This window comes from Scardinius erythrophthalmus (genome assembly GCF_964197995.2).
Source record: "Scardinius erythrophthalmus genome assembly, chromosome: 6".
NCBI classification, from domain to species: Eukaryota; Metazoa; Chordata; class Actinopteri; order Cypriniformes; family Leuciscidae; genus Scardinius; species Scardinius erythrophthalmus.
Window position 1 is genome coordinate 27,842,431 of NC_138226.1, and position 18,606 is coordinate 27,861,036.

The window sequence follows — 18,606 nt, forward strand, 5'->3', positions numbered from 1 at the left end:
AATACCACTCCCTGAATGGTTAGACATGTTTTTAAAGATCTACAAGTCTTCTAGCCTCAGAGGGTTAAATAAATGATCAATGACCAACAGTGTTTGAACACACCATACTGTCTTGGATGGTTTGAATAGCGATGTGACTTGCAAAAGTTGACAGTGCAGGTTTGTGCGAGAAAGGATGTGTTGAGATATCATCCTAAAGCAAACATCTGTCACAAACGCCAAAACAGTGTTTGGACACACCGTACTGTCTTGGATGGTTTGAATAGCGATGTGACTTGCGAAAGTTGACAGTGCAGGTTTGTGTGAGAAAGGACGTGTTGAGATATCATCTTAAAGCAAACATCTGTCACAAACGCCAAGATTACGTGGTGAAATATGCCGAAGAAGACATTTATCCACAGGGAGAAGAGCACAGAGGTAGTTGAATTGGATTAGAAGGTCCCTTTGTAACATTTCATTTGTGAAAGGAGATCAATCGTTTCATTCTCTGTAATCTAACTTATTGCCTCATAATTCTTTTCTCCTAACTAAGTTTTGATAGCACTCACCAGCGATTTCTTTTATATGTTTCTACTTTGTCTCAGCCTGTTTGTCTGGTCTTTGTGGGCGGTCCATCTAAGTTATCTTAACATCCCTTTTGAAAAAAGAAGTGTGCTTAATTGCACTGAATGTGCACTTGTACTTTAAAGGAACACGCAGACTTTTAGGGACTTTAGCTTATTCACCATATCCCCCAGAGTTAGATAAGTCCATACATACCCTTTTCATCTCCGTGTGTGCCGTAACTCTGTCTGACGCACACACTGCTAGCCTAGCTTAGTACAAAGACTGGAGGTAAACGGCTCCAGCTAGCATACTGCTCCCAATAAGACAAAATAACGCCAACATTTTCCTATTTACATGTTGTGATTTGTATAGTCACACTGTGTACAAATAACAAGGTCACATGAGACACAGTCATCTTCTAACCGTATACATACTGGTAACTTTATTCTCAGAAGGTGAAGCATTGCTACTTGGGCGGAGTGATTTGCTCGCAGCACCTGAGATGCCCCGTGGTGAGGAGCAGAGAGTTCGCTCAGAGTTGGAGTAAATCACTCCGCAGAAGTAGCAGTGCTTCGCCTTTTGAGAATATAGTCCCCTGGAGTGGAGCCGAGGTCAAGGTCAAAAACCTCACTAATGTGTGCGGCAAGGCAACATCCTGCTACATCACAAACATATTGGAGGGAACTCCTGACGATAATGTTTTAGAAGCAGCCATACTCCTAGTCTCTTGGTCACAGTGCCACGAGACTTAAGTTCCCTCAACTTAAAGGGACGTGGTAAGCAGTTAAGGCCACCATGTACACCTTTAGTGTGGAGGGGGATAGACCTGCGGAGAAACGCTCCTGCAGGAACTCCTGCACTGCAACCACTGGGCAGATAACTGGGTCTGGCTAGTGCTCTCTGCACCAGGAAGTGAAAAATATCCACTTCAAGTTGTAGAGTTTCCTCGTGGAGGGAGCTATGAAGTGGAGGATGGTCTCAACACTCTCAATTGATAAACCTGAACTTATGAGCTGGGCCCCCTCATAGGTCAAGCCCAAAGTTTCCAACTCAAAGTGAGCTCAACCCGCTCACTGAAGGATCCACCTGCTCGCCTGAGAGAAAAAGTCCCCCCTGAGCGGAATCGGAAAGAGCAGACGAGGAGAGACTCTAGGTCCGAAAACCATACTCGGGCCTGCCAAAACAGGGCTATTAACAGAAGACGGGCCCCATCCCAACGAATTCTCGCCAGAACTCCCGGGAATAGAGAGAAAGAGGGAAATGCGTACTCGGCCACGTCTGCACCAAAGTTTTTAATAGGAGCTCCACTGCCTCAGGGTGGAGTCTCCATTCCCCGGGCATTGGACCCTGCCTCGACATGATGTCTTCTCCCTGATTTACTGTATGAAAATGATTTAAAAACTGGGATGTAAATGCCTAAAAAAGAGAGCAAATTCCCTTGAGCCCACAGGAGGATCTGGTGAGTCAGTTTTCATAAGTGACGTGACCTCAGACCCCCCTGATGGTGATGTAAGAGACCACCGATGTGTTGTCCATGCAGACAAGCACATGATGGCCCCTCAGGTCTGGGAGGAAGTGTCTGAGAGCTCGAAACACCGCCATCATTTCTAGCCGATTTATGTGCCAAGAAAGTGGATGGTCCTACCTTGCGCCGATAGACCATGCGCCGGGCTACCACTCATGATCCCTCGATGCCGAACCGCCACCTGCTCGGATTGAGCTATGATAAACCTAGGCCGAAGGAAAGAACCCGATATTGGTACACTTCGCCCCCGAAAGCGAACCTCTGGGACTTCCTGTGATGAGGAGGATGGATGGCTACATGGAAGGATGCGTCCTTGAAATCTATAGTGACAAACCAGTCCTCAGACTAAATCTGTGAGACAATCTGTTTGAATGTAAGCCTCCATCCTTCTTTGGAACAATGAAGTAACGGCTGTAGACCCCTGACTCCCTGCTGGGAGGAGGAACCCTTTTTTTTTGCAGGAGAGTCTGTACTTCTTGCTCCATAGTCAGAGCCTGCTCGGGGTCCACCACCCTAGGGAGGACCCCTAGAAATCTGGGCGGATGAGAACCGCTGAATTCTGAACCCTTTTCTATAGTAAGCAGGACCCACTGAAATAGTATATTTGGCAGTAGCTTCCACGCTGCCAGAAAATCTACCAGGGGGACCAGACTCTAGAGACTGGCCTCTGGTATTGGTCGAACAGCCACTTCGGTGCCCTGTAACGGCGAACCGGCAGGGAACAACTGAACTGACTGTTCTACGACCCTCCTCAGAGGATTGTTCGGGAATGCTGACACCGTGGTGCCCTGAAGCGGCGAACCGACAGGGAACAACCGAACTGTCAGCGCTGCAACACTCCTCAAAGAGTCGCTTCCCAGAGGGCGCTGAAGAGAAACGGGCACTGTATTTTGATAAGATGGAAACCATTTCTCCCCGGAGGGAACTGCCCTCAGAAGTCTGACGGCCTCAGCGTCAGGACTTCTTCTTAGTCGAAGCCTTCTTCGAGATAACAACTGTCCTCAGATCTGTCTTATCCCAAGACGACTTTGGTGCCCTGTTACCGTGAACCGGCATGGAAAAACCAAACTGACTGTTCTACGACCCTCCTCGGAGGATCGCTGGGAAGTACAGGCACCTCGGCGCCCTGAAGCGGCGAAACGGCGGGGAAAAAACAAACTGACTGCTTTACGACACTCCTCGGAGGATCGTCACTGAGACTAGAACTCACTGGAGGGCACTGAAGGGAGATGGGCACCATATAATGTGTTATCCATTTCCCCCCAGGAATTACCCATGTATTTCCTCAGAATTAAATGACTCCTCAAAGATCAGATGAGTATATATTTCATTTTTTCAAAAATAAAATACAGCCAAATATCAACCAGAAAAGTAAACACGGTCTGGATAAAAAGCTGAATAGTATAACAATACAGACATCTAAGTCCTCAAAGATAAGATGAGTACATATTTAATTTTCTCAAAAATTAAATGCAGCCAAATTTCAGTCTGGATGAAAAAGCTCAATAGTATATTGATACAGACATCTAACTCCTCAAAGATAAGATGAGTACATATTTAATTTTCTCAAAAATTAAATGCAGCCAAATATCAACCAGACAAGTAGAAACAGTTTAGGTGAAATGCTGAATATAGTGTATTAATATAGACTTCAAATCAGAAGAGAATTTAACATTTGATTTCGTCAAAATTAAATGCAGCCAGAAACAAGCAGACAATTGAATACATGGTCTGAATAACGGGCTGCATATTCTGAAAAAAGAACCATAGCCTAAATAATAGTGTGCAAACACTAGTTTGCACACAATCATAAGAGAAAGAGAGAAAGGGAATTCCCATGTGCTCAGTTCCCTGCATATACATTGCGGACCCATTATCTACACGTTCAAATGCGAGATGAGCCACTAGATTCTTATTGCAGAGATGTGCAGACCCAAAATCCACGCGCTGCCTCTGCAAACGCGCAATCTGAGCCATTAGATTCTTATTGCAGATATGGAGACCCATAATCTACGCGCTGCCTCGGCAAATGCGAGATCTGAGCCACTAGATTCTTATTGCAAACCCGTAATCCGAGCCACTAGACTCTTATGTATGGAAAGCCAATAGGACCAAAAACATCAGAAAAACATGTATTTAACACGTATTTAACGTAATGAAGCGAGAGCAGGGAGGAACACACAATTGCTCGCCATTATACTCCTGTCTAGATATTTATGCATGTGGACAAACAACTATACATAGACAGAGACAGTTTCACACAGTGAAAGTATATATTGAAAAAATTATGCTGAAGTGTACTTTTTCACAAGAGAACTGTTGTCAGTTTCATAAATACTCGTAATTATGAAAAGAAGGGCTCCAGTTGGGTTTTCAATGACTTGTGACTTGTAAGCTTGTACAAAGGAATATGAAGCATAATATAATAGATTATATCATAGAGATCAAAATAGTAAATTAATCCAACCAGCAAGGATGACACATGCTGTTTTAAAGCCAGGGACACAACAAGCCGACGATCGTCCGTCTGGCAGTGTCGGACTATTTTTGAACATCGACCGACTCTTGTTGGACGGCTTCTGTTTTTTTGGGGGGCCGATTCAACATGTAGAATTGGTGTCGGTGAGAGAGAGAACTCTGATTGGCTGTTCAGTTTACCGAACGAGTCAGTGCATGAGAATAATAGCAAAACAGCTTGCAAAGAAGCCAAGACACCACTGTTTTTATTTTACGTCATCTTACCTGAGTGTTCCTGGAGGAATATTTTCATAGTAACATGAGCCGAATGGAATAAAGAAAGTGATCAGCATGATTTATATTCAAAACGGTAAGCACGTGGTGCTTTGTTATGGTTTGTGTATCTGCAGCCTACTGTGTTGGTTTCCCTTTTTATACAAATATCTCCTTACAAAGTGGTGCATAACGCATAAATGCTAGTTGACAGTCGCCTGCAGTCCATTCAGTGTGTTCAAGCACAGCTTTTTTTTTCCTGACGCAGGTGACATGAGGCGACAACACAGTCGGCTTTCATCAGCGCTAGTTCTTTAGCGTTGGTTTGGTGTGTCCCTGCCTTTAACCCTAAATCAGGTCAATCCCAAGGCCGGTGAAGCGCACGACTATGACAGAATTCACAGAAAACAGTTTAGTTCACGCTTCTCCCACATAGTTAGGCTAAATCTTCCCACAGAAAGTAGTGCCATGCAGAGAGTACTTGATAAACGCGGAAGCATTCTTTGCCACAACGGAAAAGTGAGAGATTATATCGATTTTAGTGGAGCCAGTCACATGAGATCAAAGTCCTGAGGATGTCAGCAGCATTTTGGCGGATCTAATCCTTTAAGACTAGAGGCTACAGGCTATCAGTAATGGAGCACACGCAGAACCCTGCACTGTATTCAAAGGTGGCCTCAATTGATTGCTTTAGCCTGACTAAGCCACAAACAGGATATGACTGTTCACATCCCATAAGCCTCCCTGCTCATGCTGGCTCACATTGACTGCTCTCTGCAGATGCAGTAATGGAAAACAGCTGTAATACATAGAACTTTGCCAAAAAAATGGCTTCTTGTCAATGTCTGATAGTTAGGCCCAAAAATTAAGGCTTAGTATTCAGTTCTGTTTTTGTAAGGCTTGTGGAGCTTTTCTATGTCAAATATCACTACAGCAAGAGCAAATTAAGTCTTAAATGGCTTGTGACATGTATTTGTGCACGCACACACACACACACACACACACACACACACACACACACACACACACACACACACACACACACACACACACACACACACACACACACACACACACACACACACACACACACACACAAAAAGTCATAAATGTGGAAAAATTATTATTTTCAACCCTCATTCTGACCCTCTGTCTGAAATTATCCGTTTTAAGGGGCGGCTCCTTTAAGGCTTGTCATGTCAGTAAACGTCTACTGTTAAGATTGGCTAATGTCATTACATAGGGAAAAGTATCAATGCCCTCTCGTTATTGCACGTGTAAAAATCGATGAGTATTCATTTACAGACAAAGCATCAAACTGTTTGCTATAGCTGCTGTCAGATCCAATACAGTTGTCTGCTTCAACTTTCAACAAAAGTTTCTTTGTGAACTCTCCATTACAATGTGCCTTTTTTTTAACAAAACAAATTGCAGTCAAATGCTCCGAACAAACATATAATCCTACTCGATCCGGGATGCCATTAGAGCTTGTGGTCACACTTTAGATTATGGTCCAATTCTCACTATTAACTAACTATTAACCAGAGTTGGGAAATTTACTTCCAAAATCTAATACATTATATAGTACTATAGTGTAACGATTTCAGTATGAGGAAGAAAGAAGATGGGGTGGGAACCGGCAAACATTTAAAGATTTTTAATAAAATAAATAAACAAATATAAAACGAAAGTAAAGACGGCAGCCCCTCACGGACGACTGCCTCCACACATAATAAAATGTATTTTATTGCTGCTCATTAATACATCAAGTAGAGGGTGATGTGGTGTAGGCCCCCAAGCCTACTAACAACAATGTAATAGGCACACTGAAGGCTCATGGCACAATAGAATAAGTTACAATCACTGTCACAATCAAAGTCTGGTAAATTATGGTAGAGATACCAAACACTATAGAACTAGAGGCCAATATAATGCAACCTATAGCCTAATGACATGGCAGGACGCACAAGCTCTTTTTCTTTTTGCTTCTTTTCTCTTATTCAAGTTCACAGCACAAACCTGGCATGCATTGGGTGGACACCAGTCTCTTCACATCTCGGGGTTCAAGCAGCATGGCAGACCAAGAGAAACATAATTATTTTTTTTTATTTTGGTCCCACTTTATATTAAGTGGTGTTAAGTTCTATGTACTTACATCAAAAAATAAGTACAATGTACTTATTGTGTTCATGTTGTATTGTAAAACACTTTTGCTGCTATTGAGGTGTGATACGGGTAAGGTTAGGGACAGGTGTGGTGGATTTGGTAGGTTTAAGGGTGAGTTAATGTGTAAGGGAAGGGTCAACTGTGTAATTACAAATGTAATTACATAAATTAATTACAGCTGTTATTGCATGCATTTTTTTATGTAAAAACATGTAGTTACACAATAAGTACATTGTATCAAATTATTAATTTCAATGTAAGTACATAGTACTTAAAGCCACTTAATATAAAGTGGGACCTTTATTTTTTTGGGCATTCTGTCTCTTCTCCGACCCTGCAGCTCTCTTGGTTAGCTTAGCGTTAGCTTGTCACCGGTCCAGGTGTTTCTTCAAGTTACTTGTGCTATTTCTCGATGTAGAGACTTCCCTCTGTATCACACATAGATTGCACTTGCCTATTACGTTCTTGTTACCTTTTCTCTGACAAACTGAAAATAATGGGAGTATGTCCATCTCACAAATAGAATCCGTCTCTGCAGTCATCTCAACCATCGAAATCCAGCAACAGAAAATAGACATACTATTTTACCAGCCTAATTTTTTCTCTGGTGCTGGAATGTCTCTCTGTGTTGGTACAGTGTAAATTCAACACTGCTATTAACTACAACTTTTGCCTGAATAAACTCCTGATTACTGCTTATTAACTTTTTCCCCACCATTGATGGACCTTGAACTAGTGTCACTAAACTTGTCAGCATGAAAGGGATTGTATATCCGAGTGAAACGGCTTCTCGAGCAAAAAAAAAAAAAAAAAAAAAAAAAAACTATGACTGTAGGACTTGATTTTATATACCGGGAGTTCATTGGATGGTTGTGGTTTGCTATTGCTGTGATGTCATGTGAGAGACAGATTGATTCCTCCCTCACGCCAGTAAACAGATCATAAGAGAATAGATGAGCTGTTGATGCAAGAGGGATGGGGAGATGTTTTAAAGATTTAAAGGGCACATGGATTTAAATATATACATATGTATTGATGTGCACGTATAAATCATTTAAAATAAACTTCAATTTGACATAAAAAGGAGAATTGTCAAACTGTGTCACATGTCAAAGCAAACATTCTTTTACTCTTGGAAAGTATACTGTATGCCGTAAGTATACAGTAAGTATACTTGCAGTAAGTATACTGTATGCAGTGTAGACAGCATCAATGATTATAATTGGTTCTATTTTCTTTTGACACAACACTCACATCCGGTGTAGACGTGTCAGCCGTTAAGTGACTGAACACCAGTGGGCGGGGCATGGTGTGATAATGTAAAACTATCAGTGCTCTAGAGGCAGTCATATGCAAATGGATTTGCCTGTGTGTGTTTTTACTTATTTTATTTTTGATTGACTGATATAATGACTGATTCTTACAATTCTACATTTGGTACCCTGAATCTTTGGTTACATCACTAAACTTTCCATTTTTCCTGTCCAACTAAACAAATAATTATATTTGTTTTATTATTTATTATATGAAATGTCATATAAAATACAATAACATATCTACTTTGATCATTAATATGTTTTGCTGTTTCTTTTTATTTATTCTGTGGCATTACAATGATTGTATCTTGTCTAGCATGAAGTGTCATGTCTTTATTAAACTCAGCGGAAATTAACTGAATCCACGTCAGCTCTGTAGGGACTGCACAAATTCTGATAAGATGCATACAGTCTAGTATTAGCATAATAATTCTTGAAGGTATGAAACATTTATGCAAACTTTATCTTATCTTTTTTTGTAGAAACACAGCCTGTTTATGTAAATATAATTATGTTACCCATATGGATAGATCACTATCATTTAGGGGTTGAATACGGTTCAAACATATAAATATGAAGTGGCAAATTAAGGGATCCATGTTTATGATCCCATTAAATGAATACATTGGAAGTTTATGACGTTCGTGCAGAATTACGATTCATATTCTAATATTGTTGTGCTGTAATTCTGCAATTTTTCTCCATTAATCACTGCAGTTCCTTTTGATTGATCAACTTTCCAATTACACATCAGCATTTCAGTTACAGACATCAAGTTTCCAACTCATTGATTAAATGAAATGACAAGCTGTAGCAGGAAGAATGGTTCCTGTCAAAATTGAGATTTATGGCCACATAGATCAGCTAAAAAAACAGAATCCATCAGCCATGTCTGAAAAACACACAGCAAGTGTTTGAGTGAGCTGTTATACTTACTGGAGATATTATTTAATGATGGCTGGAATTTTTCCATTACCAGCACACGGTTGCATTGAGGACCATTAGAGGCATTCCATTTATTAATCTAATACGAATCCCAGTCCCATTACTTGCTAATTAAAAACTCTAACCAACATGTCACAATGAGATTCAAATTGTTAAAATGTTTTTCTTAGGTCATGTCTTTCCTCTCTGCACAATTTAGAAATAACTACATTTATCTGTGATTCATATATAAATATATAATTTACATCAGGAAATTGCTGACAGTGTGGACAATAAACCCAAAAAGTAATCAAAGGAGAGTGTGGAGGCTTTCATTAAATAAGACATTTTAAACAATTTGAGTAATTAAATATATGTGCAAAGTTAGCCCTAACAGTAGTCAAAGTTTGAAGTGGATCAAAAAAGTTCATCAAAGTTTTCCTAAGATGAGAACGGTTATTGTTCAAAATTCATGTATAACTTTGATGACTACTTTATGTATGTATGCATATATATATATATATATATTACTCACCCCACATTTTTGAATAGTAGTGTACATTTAGAGAATTGCCTAGTTTACACCTTATAGTTGTCTACACATACTAAGGGCCAGCTTTACTAGCAGCTTGCGCCATCGCAAACCCTCTTTTGGTGTTAAAAAACAAATACAGACATATATATAAATAAATATATATATATATATTAAATGGAAAACGTAAAAAAAAAAAGTTTGCATGTGTGTTTTGGTTTAGTATCATTACTTGATCCATTATGGCTCTTATAGTATGAAATATAAAGATATGGATCTCATATTTGAGGTGGAAATATAATTTTATTTAATCGTTTTCACTAGACCAAAACTGAGCAAAAATATGCAAATTAGTGTCGTTGCTGATATTTATATCTCTAGATTTTTGTAACAGAATAACAGACTACAGTATTTACATAAAATGCTAAGTAAGTTTAAGTTGTCACTCTATGGGCCCTATTTTAACGATCTGAAACGCAAGTGTCAAAGCGCAAGTAACTTTGTGGGCGGGTCTTGGCGCTGTTGCTATTTTCCCGGCGGGATAAATGACTCTTGCACCAGGTGCAAATCTAAAAGGGGTTGGTCTGAAGTAGCTTCATTATTCATAGGTGTGGTTTGGGCGTAACATGAAATAAACCAATCAGAGTGTCATCTCACATTCCCTTTAAGAGAAGGCGCGTTTGTTCTAAAGCGGATTCCTATTCTATCGTAATAATGTATGATTTGCAAAAATGAAAACTGCTGCTTCTGTGTAGATGAGAGAATCAAAGTGTATGCCCGTTGTGCACACGCTACATTGATTATGGCCAAGCATGCGCCCTTAAAATAGCATATGAATAACGCGCCACTGACTTTAAACTAGTTTTTCCTGGTTAGTGGCGCAATTGTTTTCTAAACCTGCAAAATAGCATGAAGGAACGTTTGCGCCGGAACACGCCTCCTTTTTTGCGCTGAACCGCCCAGGGAGCGCAAGTTCATTCCCTAGTTTAGCGACGTGCTTCTGTGGAGGGAAAAGCGCGCTTTGCGCGGGTGCAAAATAGGAATGATACATGCGTCGGTGTACAAAGTCAATTGCACTGGGTGCAAGATAGGGCCCTATGTCTCCTAATAATATATCTTAGAAAGATTATATTTAAATGCATATTGTTATGATCAAAGTTTTGCAGTTTTTATTTTGAGGAACAAAACATATAATACAGAGCAGTTCAATGATAAGTTAGAGGAACAAATATACATTCCTCAAAAGCCTAATCTATCATATTTGATTTATTTTACAATGATTTTATTTTTATGGATAATCAAGTTGCTTCAGTCCAGTAAATGTTTATGTTAAAACATTACTAAAAATATAAAAGTTATAAAAATCAGTAAAGATTTCACAGCAAAAAGACACATATACCGCAAAGGGGACATTTGTAGAAATATACTAAAACGACTTTTATTTGCTAAAAAAGCATAAACTATCAATCAGACATCATAGAAATCTGTGTATCAAACATGATAGAATAGGTTTTATAGGTTTAATTGTTGATATTTTGTCATTTCAAAAGCAGGGATCTGTCTTTTAATATGCTGCTCTGTTATTTGATCTTTGTCTTTCAGACATGGATTCGCTGCGCATACTGCTATACTCCCTCATATTCCTGCTAAGCGTGTTTGGTAATCTGCTCATCATTGTGGTTTTGGTGGCGAATAAGCGAATGCGGACGGTGACCAACTCATTCCTGCTCTCCCTGGCCATTAGTGATCTTATGATGGCTGTTTTCTGCATGCCATTCACTCTTATTCCCAACCTGCTGGAGGATTTCATCTTTGGAGCTGCAATGTGCAAGATTGTGGCCTATCTTATGGGTAAGATAGACTGTCATTTCTTCAAATGCACTATTCCCTAAATCTGCAGAAATGTAAGTGCCTTCAAAATGTTGAAAGATATTCATTTTTTGCACTTTTCAATTTAGTCTATCCAGGTGCAATTATCATTGAAATGCTTGCTGTGGCATGGATATTTAAATTAAGTCAGTCTTTTCTGTGCAAACAAGCCTTCCTTGATTTAAAAAAAGACGCGTTTGAATACATTTTCTCTCAATCGTGGCAGCAGTAATTCATCATGATCAATGATGGAATAAAGCGTTATAACTGAATTGATGCACTGTGTGGTAAAGTGGCCGATGCTCGCCACACCTAGGATTAAGAATTACTGCTTGTATTATTATTTTGGACATTTATATGTTATTCACTCAAAAACTCTATAACTCTAGCTGAAAACAATTCAATTACACATATGGGGAACCTAAATGAACTGAAGTAAAGCCCAATAAAAAAGTAAATCGTAAAAAAAAAAAAAAAAAAAATCCCTCTTAAAAATATTCTGCCCATGTTCAGTTAACGCCATGTAGTGCCAACACAAATGGATTAAGTAACTTTTATTTTACCAATTTAAACAGTTGCAAAGACAAGGATTAAACCTAGTCTCAGACTAAAGTGCATGTTTAAGATGTTTAAACTGAAATCAACTTGCACTGACATATCTTAAAATAATTATGTCAGTGCCATTGTTTTGTCTTAAGATGCACATCAGTAATGTTTTTTTTTTCTAAGACACCTTTATAAAAGCTACTTAAATATCCTAATTGAACTAAGGCCTAAACCTGGCTTAATCTAAGCCCTGATTATGAAATTAAGTTAATCTTTGACAAAATGTTCAAGTAGGCCTGTGTTGCATTATTTCATTTTTAAAAAGTAAACTGAGCAAGTAGTCTATAGCTGTATATGAACAATACTCTGTTATAGACCTGATGAACAGCAGTTAATGTCAACTATACACCAAAACAGTCAAAATTATTTTTAAAAGAATTGTGTGCATATTTAACATCCATGATCTAAATAATATTCATGAGCCAATCATCCACATCACAGTTACTTTTTAAAACAAAGTGTGGTTACACTTTATTTAAAAGTGTCCTTGTTACAGTATAACTAGGTATTTTAATGCATTTAACTATACATTAGGTTATTGTAAAGTGTCCTTGTTACAGTGTAACTATACATTTACATACATTTATAAATATTTTTAGAGTTAGGATTAGGGTTTGGGGTTGCACTTTATTTTACAGTACGTGCTCTTACGTGTACTGGGTAATATAAAGTAACTACAGGTTTAAGGGTAGGTTCAGGGTTAGTATCTAGTTATTACACAGTTATTGTAATCACTATAATAAGTACATATTATGTATGTGTGAGACAGTACTGTAAAATAAAGTGCTGCTACCAGGTTTGGTTCAGGGTTAGTTGCATGTAATTAGCATAATTTATTATTACTAAGTACATGTAACATGTAACAAATACACTGTGAAATTAAGTGTGTCCCAAAGTGTCGTCTATAATTTACACACATTTCCAATAATTTATTTGGTATTTCCTGTACATCTCTTTGCAGAAACTGTTTCACTGTTTCATGTAATTCAGTTTGTGGCTCCCAAACTGCGCATACTGTAAAAATTAACCAGTGAACCAAACTATATGACAAATTTGCTATGTGAGACTACTGTTAAATTGTAATACAATTACCTGGATTTCAGATATTGGCACTGACTCTCGCTTTGAGAAATTAGCCACTGATGTAGGCATATGTATGAATGCACCCAGCTTGATCTGCACTTTTTCATGGATCACTACCTCCCTAATTGAAAGCCAATGCCCATCCAGTACCAACTGATACAATGCCAAGGTCAGATTTGACACACAAGGGCTTCTGGCAATTGGATTGAAGGGAAAAACAACAATAAATTGAGACAGTTAAACAACCTTAAGACAGTTCTGCTCTGGACAGCAGCGGACTACTGTATATTGTAGCATATTTGCAAAAAAGTCATGGGCACAAAGTCAAAAGAAACTAATCAGCTATGGTGACTCGAAAACTATTACACAGTCATGATTTGTCCTTGCACGCATGGCGATCAGATAGAGTTTCTAAAGGATGTTTTTCTCCAGCATTATGGTCACTGTCTGATGGAGGCCCTGGAGATGACATAGTTCAGAAGAGAGCAGATCTTATTTGCTTGAGTGTGTGCGAGTGGCCCGCGGCCCACACAGTGTCGGAGTGCGACAGGGCAGCACATCCAACACGCAGTGCCAAACACAACCTCCCCCCCACTGTTTGTTTTTTGATGAGGCGGAGAAGGAAGGGGATTTGTAAAGCAAAGAACAATTTTCCTGGGATGAGCTCTGGTGCGGAGGGCGAGATCAGCTCAAAGCTCTTGGGGCATCGGGGTAATTCCTCAAACATGAGGGTTGTCGGAAATCTCGCTTTACAGCGTTCACCAACAAGAATGCCATTTTGTAATGTTTTTCACAAAGCTTTGTACTTTTAGGAGAAAGTATTAAGGATTTGTCGCTTTCAATTTTGCAAGGCATCAAGGCATCAAAAATAACAGATGTGCAGTGAATACATGTAACAATAAGAGCAACTGAATCAGAAAACCTGGTGGATAAACTATTTAGATACAATCTTTAAGCTTTTGACTGCAGTTTGCACATTGTAAATGTACCGATTTTGATCAGAAATGTCATTCTGCTTTATCACAGGAATTTCCGTCTGCATATCTACCTTCAGTCTGGTGGCTATAGCCATTGAGAGGTACAGTGCCATTTGCAACCCGCTGAAGTCACGTGCATGGCAGACCCGATCCCACGCCTACAAAGTCATCGCTTCCACTTGGGTTCTGTCCTTCCTTATTATGATACCCTATCCCATTTTCAGCACCCTGATTAAGTTGAACAAACCCAACAACATCACGGCTCACATGTGCCGCCATGACTGGCCGAAGATCGAGGTGGAGCAAGCATGGTAAGTGCTCATGTGTGGAGTAACACACTTATCAGGGCTCCAGACTGCGACCATTTTTTGAGAATGAACGAGTCAAAATTTGACGTGGTCGCATTTGTGCAAGTGCATAAACTGTGTGCCTACCTGCACTTGCGTTAGGGACTTATTTAATCTGTCACAAATTATCGACTACGGCAAATCGGCTATTCTCTCGTAGTAGACGGTTACAGTAGAACGTCAAAAAGTAGTTGTTAAATTCATGCATGTGCAACAGAAAACCAAAATGCTGTTGCAGTTGTGTCAGCAGCTGCTGCCTAAAGTCCCTATTATCAATCATTTACACGCGCACGAATGATAAAGTGCACAAATTAGGAATTCAGAAAATTTAGGATTGTCATCTAAAAATGCAGAGGTCAATAGCTGATTACTTTAAAAACAAAGTGTGGAGGGTGAGGATGCTGGTGAAAATGACGAGCCAACAAGGCAGCATACAGACACAACTGTTGACTAGAGCACAGGTGTGGACAGGGAGGAACCAAGTGAGCAAAGGAATATAATAAATACATATGTTTATGTTTGATTATATAAAATTAGGTCTGTCAAAATTTGTGGATTAACGCAGGCGACACTTGAGTGGGATCAGGACAGGACCAGAGTCAGACTCAAATCTGGTTCGTCCTGAGCCAATAGTGTCCAGAACATGTGCACAGACCACTACACCACAGCTATGACAGTTTCAGGCTGATATGCAAACAATATTTTGAAGCACTATTTCAATAGAGCCATAGAGGTTACAAACGTTTGGGCTTAGTATGATTTTTTTAAATACTTTAATTAAATATTGAATACTTGTATTATTAAATAAAATTCTTTTATTCTGTGAGGACACATTCAATTGATACAAAATGACAGTAAAGACATTAATTTTACAAAACATTGCTATTTCAAATAAATGCTGTTCTTTTGAACTTTTTTATTCATCAAAGAATCCTGAAATAAAATGTATCAATAGTTTACACTATTATCAAAATGTTCCAATGGTCGTGTCTAGATGCAGGTCCACCATCGGATCAGGATACTGCCCGTATCTGGCTGATTACATTATGCGTTTTGGTCGTATCCAGGTGCAGGTCCACCATCTGATCTGGATATGGCCCAGATCCGGCTAACTACAGTAAACCTCGGGATAAACAGAGAGACTAAAATTTTTAGGATGATCCAATGCAAACAAATAGCTGATTGGTTTTCCTCCACTGGGTAGCTCTGTGGACATAAGTATCCAGCACTTTTACTGGATACACAAGGTTCAGCTTTTCCTGATTCTGATCTCTGAAATGAGGAGGGCAGAAGGTTTGCAGAACATTAGGCAGAGGTTCATTGTTCTGCTGCTTGGGGACATAGCTTGGCTTTGGGTAAAGGAATGCCTTGACCTTGAAACTCAAGGCACCTGGGGGATACCGACAGAGCCTGACGATCTTCTACTCTCTTTAGAGAATATATAGCTAGAAGGAACACAGTTTTTAAGGTCAGAAACTTTTCTGAAACTGTCTCAAGGGGCTCAAAGGGAGCCACAGATAGACTTTCTAGCACAATAGCCAGATCCCAAGCTGGAACTCTGGTATTGGTACAAATTGGAATTGGTACAAATTGCAGGCCTAAGCCTCAAAGCGCCACGAAGAAAACGTGTTCTTAACGGTTCCCTCCCCACAGATACAACACAAAGGGACGTGGTAAGCTGCTATGGCTGCCACATACACCACATATGGTGCCACATACACCACATACTGCCACATACACCTTTAGTATGGAAGGGAATAGCCCAGTACTCCAGTACTGAACCATCCAGGCCATTAACTGGATCCCACTGTCACACTGTCTCCATTTCAAGGCATAAAACTTCCTTGTGGAGGGAGCTCTGGAGTGAAGTATGGTCTCAACAGTTGAGAGACCTGAGTCTATGAGTTGGGCCCCCTCAGAAGCCAAACCCACAGGTTCCATATCTCAGGGCAGGGGTGAAGAATCACACCTCTCGCCTGAGACAGAAGGTCCCTCCTGACCAGAATATCTAGGTGAGAACCGTTGAGGAGGGACACTGAACCATATTCTGCTCGGGCAGTATGGTTCTACTAGGAGTAGACTTATTCCGTCCCGGCGGACCAGAGCAATCAGGGGGGCTGGGTGTGTTAGGGAGAACCAAAGTGGACAGTGCGTTGTATCCTGAGATGCAAACAGATCCACTTTAGCTTGGCCATAAACCTCCTATATAAGTTACACCACCTCGGGGTGAAGTTTCCATTCCCTGGGCCTCAGCCCCTGCCTCGACAGGATGTCTGCTCCTACATTCTGGTACCCCAGGATGTATACCACTCTCAGAGAGAGCATCTTCTCTAGGGACCACATGATGATTTGGTGGTAGTCAGAGACTACCAATGTGTTGTCTGTGCGGACAAGCACATGATGGCCTCTCAGGTCTGGGAGGAAATGCTTTATTGCCATGAAGGCAGCCATCATCTCCAGGCATTGTATGTGCCAAGCGACATGATGACTCCTCCAAAGACCCTGAGGTGAGCGGCCTTCCATTACCGCTGTCCAGCCCATGAGAGAAGCATCTGTCATGAGTGTGACGCGATGACAATGAGCTTCTAACACAGGATCTTGGGACAAGAACCAATGTTTCCTCCATATAACCAATCAAGTTGGATGCAGTGTTGCTTTCGTCAACGAAAATTATGACGAAATATTGTCGTCAACGAACCGTTATCACCTGACGAAAACGAGACGAGACTAGACGTAAATGCATGGTCATGTGACGATGACTAAAATACATGTATAATGCAATATCGTTGACGAATAAAAACGAGACTAAATGTGATTTAAAAAAATAAAAACTATGCTAAAATGTCTCTTCATTTTCGTTGACCAAAACGAGAGGAGACGAAATGTTAACGTCACGACGAATGAGAGAGTTGTGCGTGAACCCATAGCTTTGTCGGCTTTAAATTCTGGATTGCGATCTGGTCACCCGATTATCAGCGAATTTAACAATATATTACTCCATTAGTTATTCTATTAAAATGTCTCATTGATGTATTTGACATATTCATAATCATTACTTTTGCCGGTTCTTTGTGACAGCTGCATGTTATTGGCAGCGTCTCTGGTTACATGAACACGTCACCGCATCAGCGCCAGAACATGGAGATTTTATTTTAGAGAAAAATCGCACAACCTATTCGATATCCTATAATTAAATAAACTAATCGAATATCCAAAAATCGTGACTCATCCCTGCATGGAATCTCTTGTTTCTTTTCCCAAATCTTCACTCACGTCACGTCTCACCCATTTTCTAAAGGTATTATAACGTTTCTTGGTTCGCTTTTAATTAGGCCTATTATATTCGTATTCTTTACTGTGGTAACGTAGAAAAACGCTGTAGGACAGATGGCCTACATTTGTACTTGCATGTCAAATTCTTTTTAACACAGTTTGTGCTTGTTATATAGACATAGGGCGCGTCAAGTTTAGTTGTAAAGCGCGCTTCACACGCGCGGGTGATTTTTAGTTTCACTTTCTCTGGCAGCGCAATCTCAAACATAGCCTAAATATTTCGGCCTTGTGGAGGATAAAATTCGCTCTTCAAACCAATTTACATCAAGTAGAAAACACAAAGATATCATAAAGAGATCGATGGAGATCGATATCTTCGTGTTTTCCTGCGTCCCACATCCCTCTCAAAGCGCAGAGTGTAGGCTATATCACGCGTCTTTGTGTGGAAATATAAAACGAGTTTTTTTTTTAAAATAACCCCCCAACCACCGCCGGTAGTTGGTCCATTACCGCGGTGGTAAAAAAAAAACCTGCCACCGTCACAGCCCTAAATATAGGCCTACTAAATAGCCTATAATAAGATAGCCTTGTTTGAAATTCTATATTGACTGGGTTAAATAGAATCACATTACTAAAAAGAGACTAAAATACAATTTTCATTGACTAAAACTAGACTAAAATGTCATCAGTTTTCGTCGACTAAAACTAGACT

At 39.9% G+C, this 18,606-nt stretch overlaps 1 protein-coding gene across 1 annotated transcript in view; it reads left to right on the forward strand.

The window, feature by feature from the left end:
* The window catches only part of cckbrb (cholecystokinin B receptor b), a 48,342-nt gene that overhangs the window by 18,954 nt on the left and 10,782 nt on the right, over positions 1-18,606 (forward strand). The window contains exons 2-3 of the mRNA XM_081368363.1: positions 11,342-11,590; positions 14,324-14,585. Of these exons, the coding sequence (XP_081224489.1) occupies positions 11,342-11,590; positions 14,324-14,585 (511 nt within the window). The remainder of the gene's footprint in view (positions 1-11,341; positions 11,591-14,323; positions 14,586-18,606) is intronic.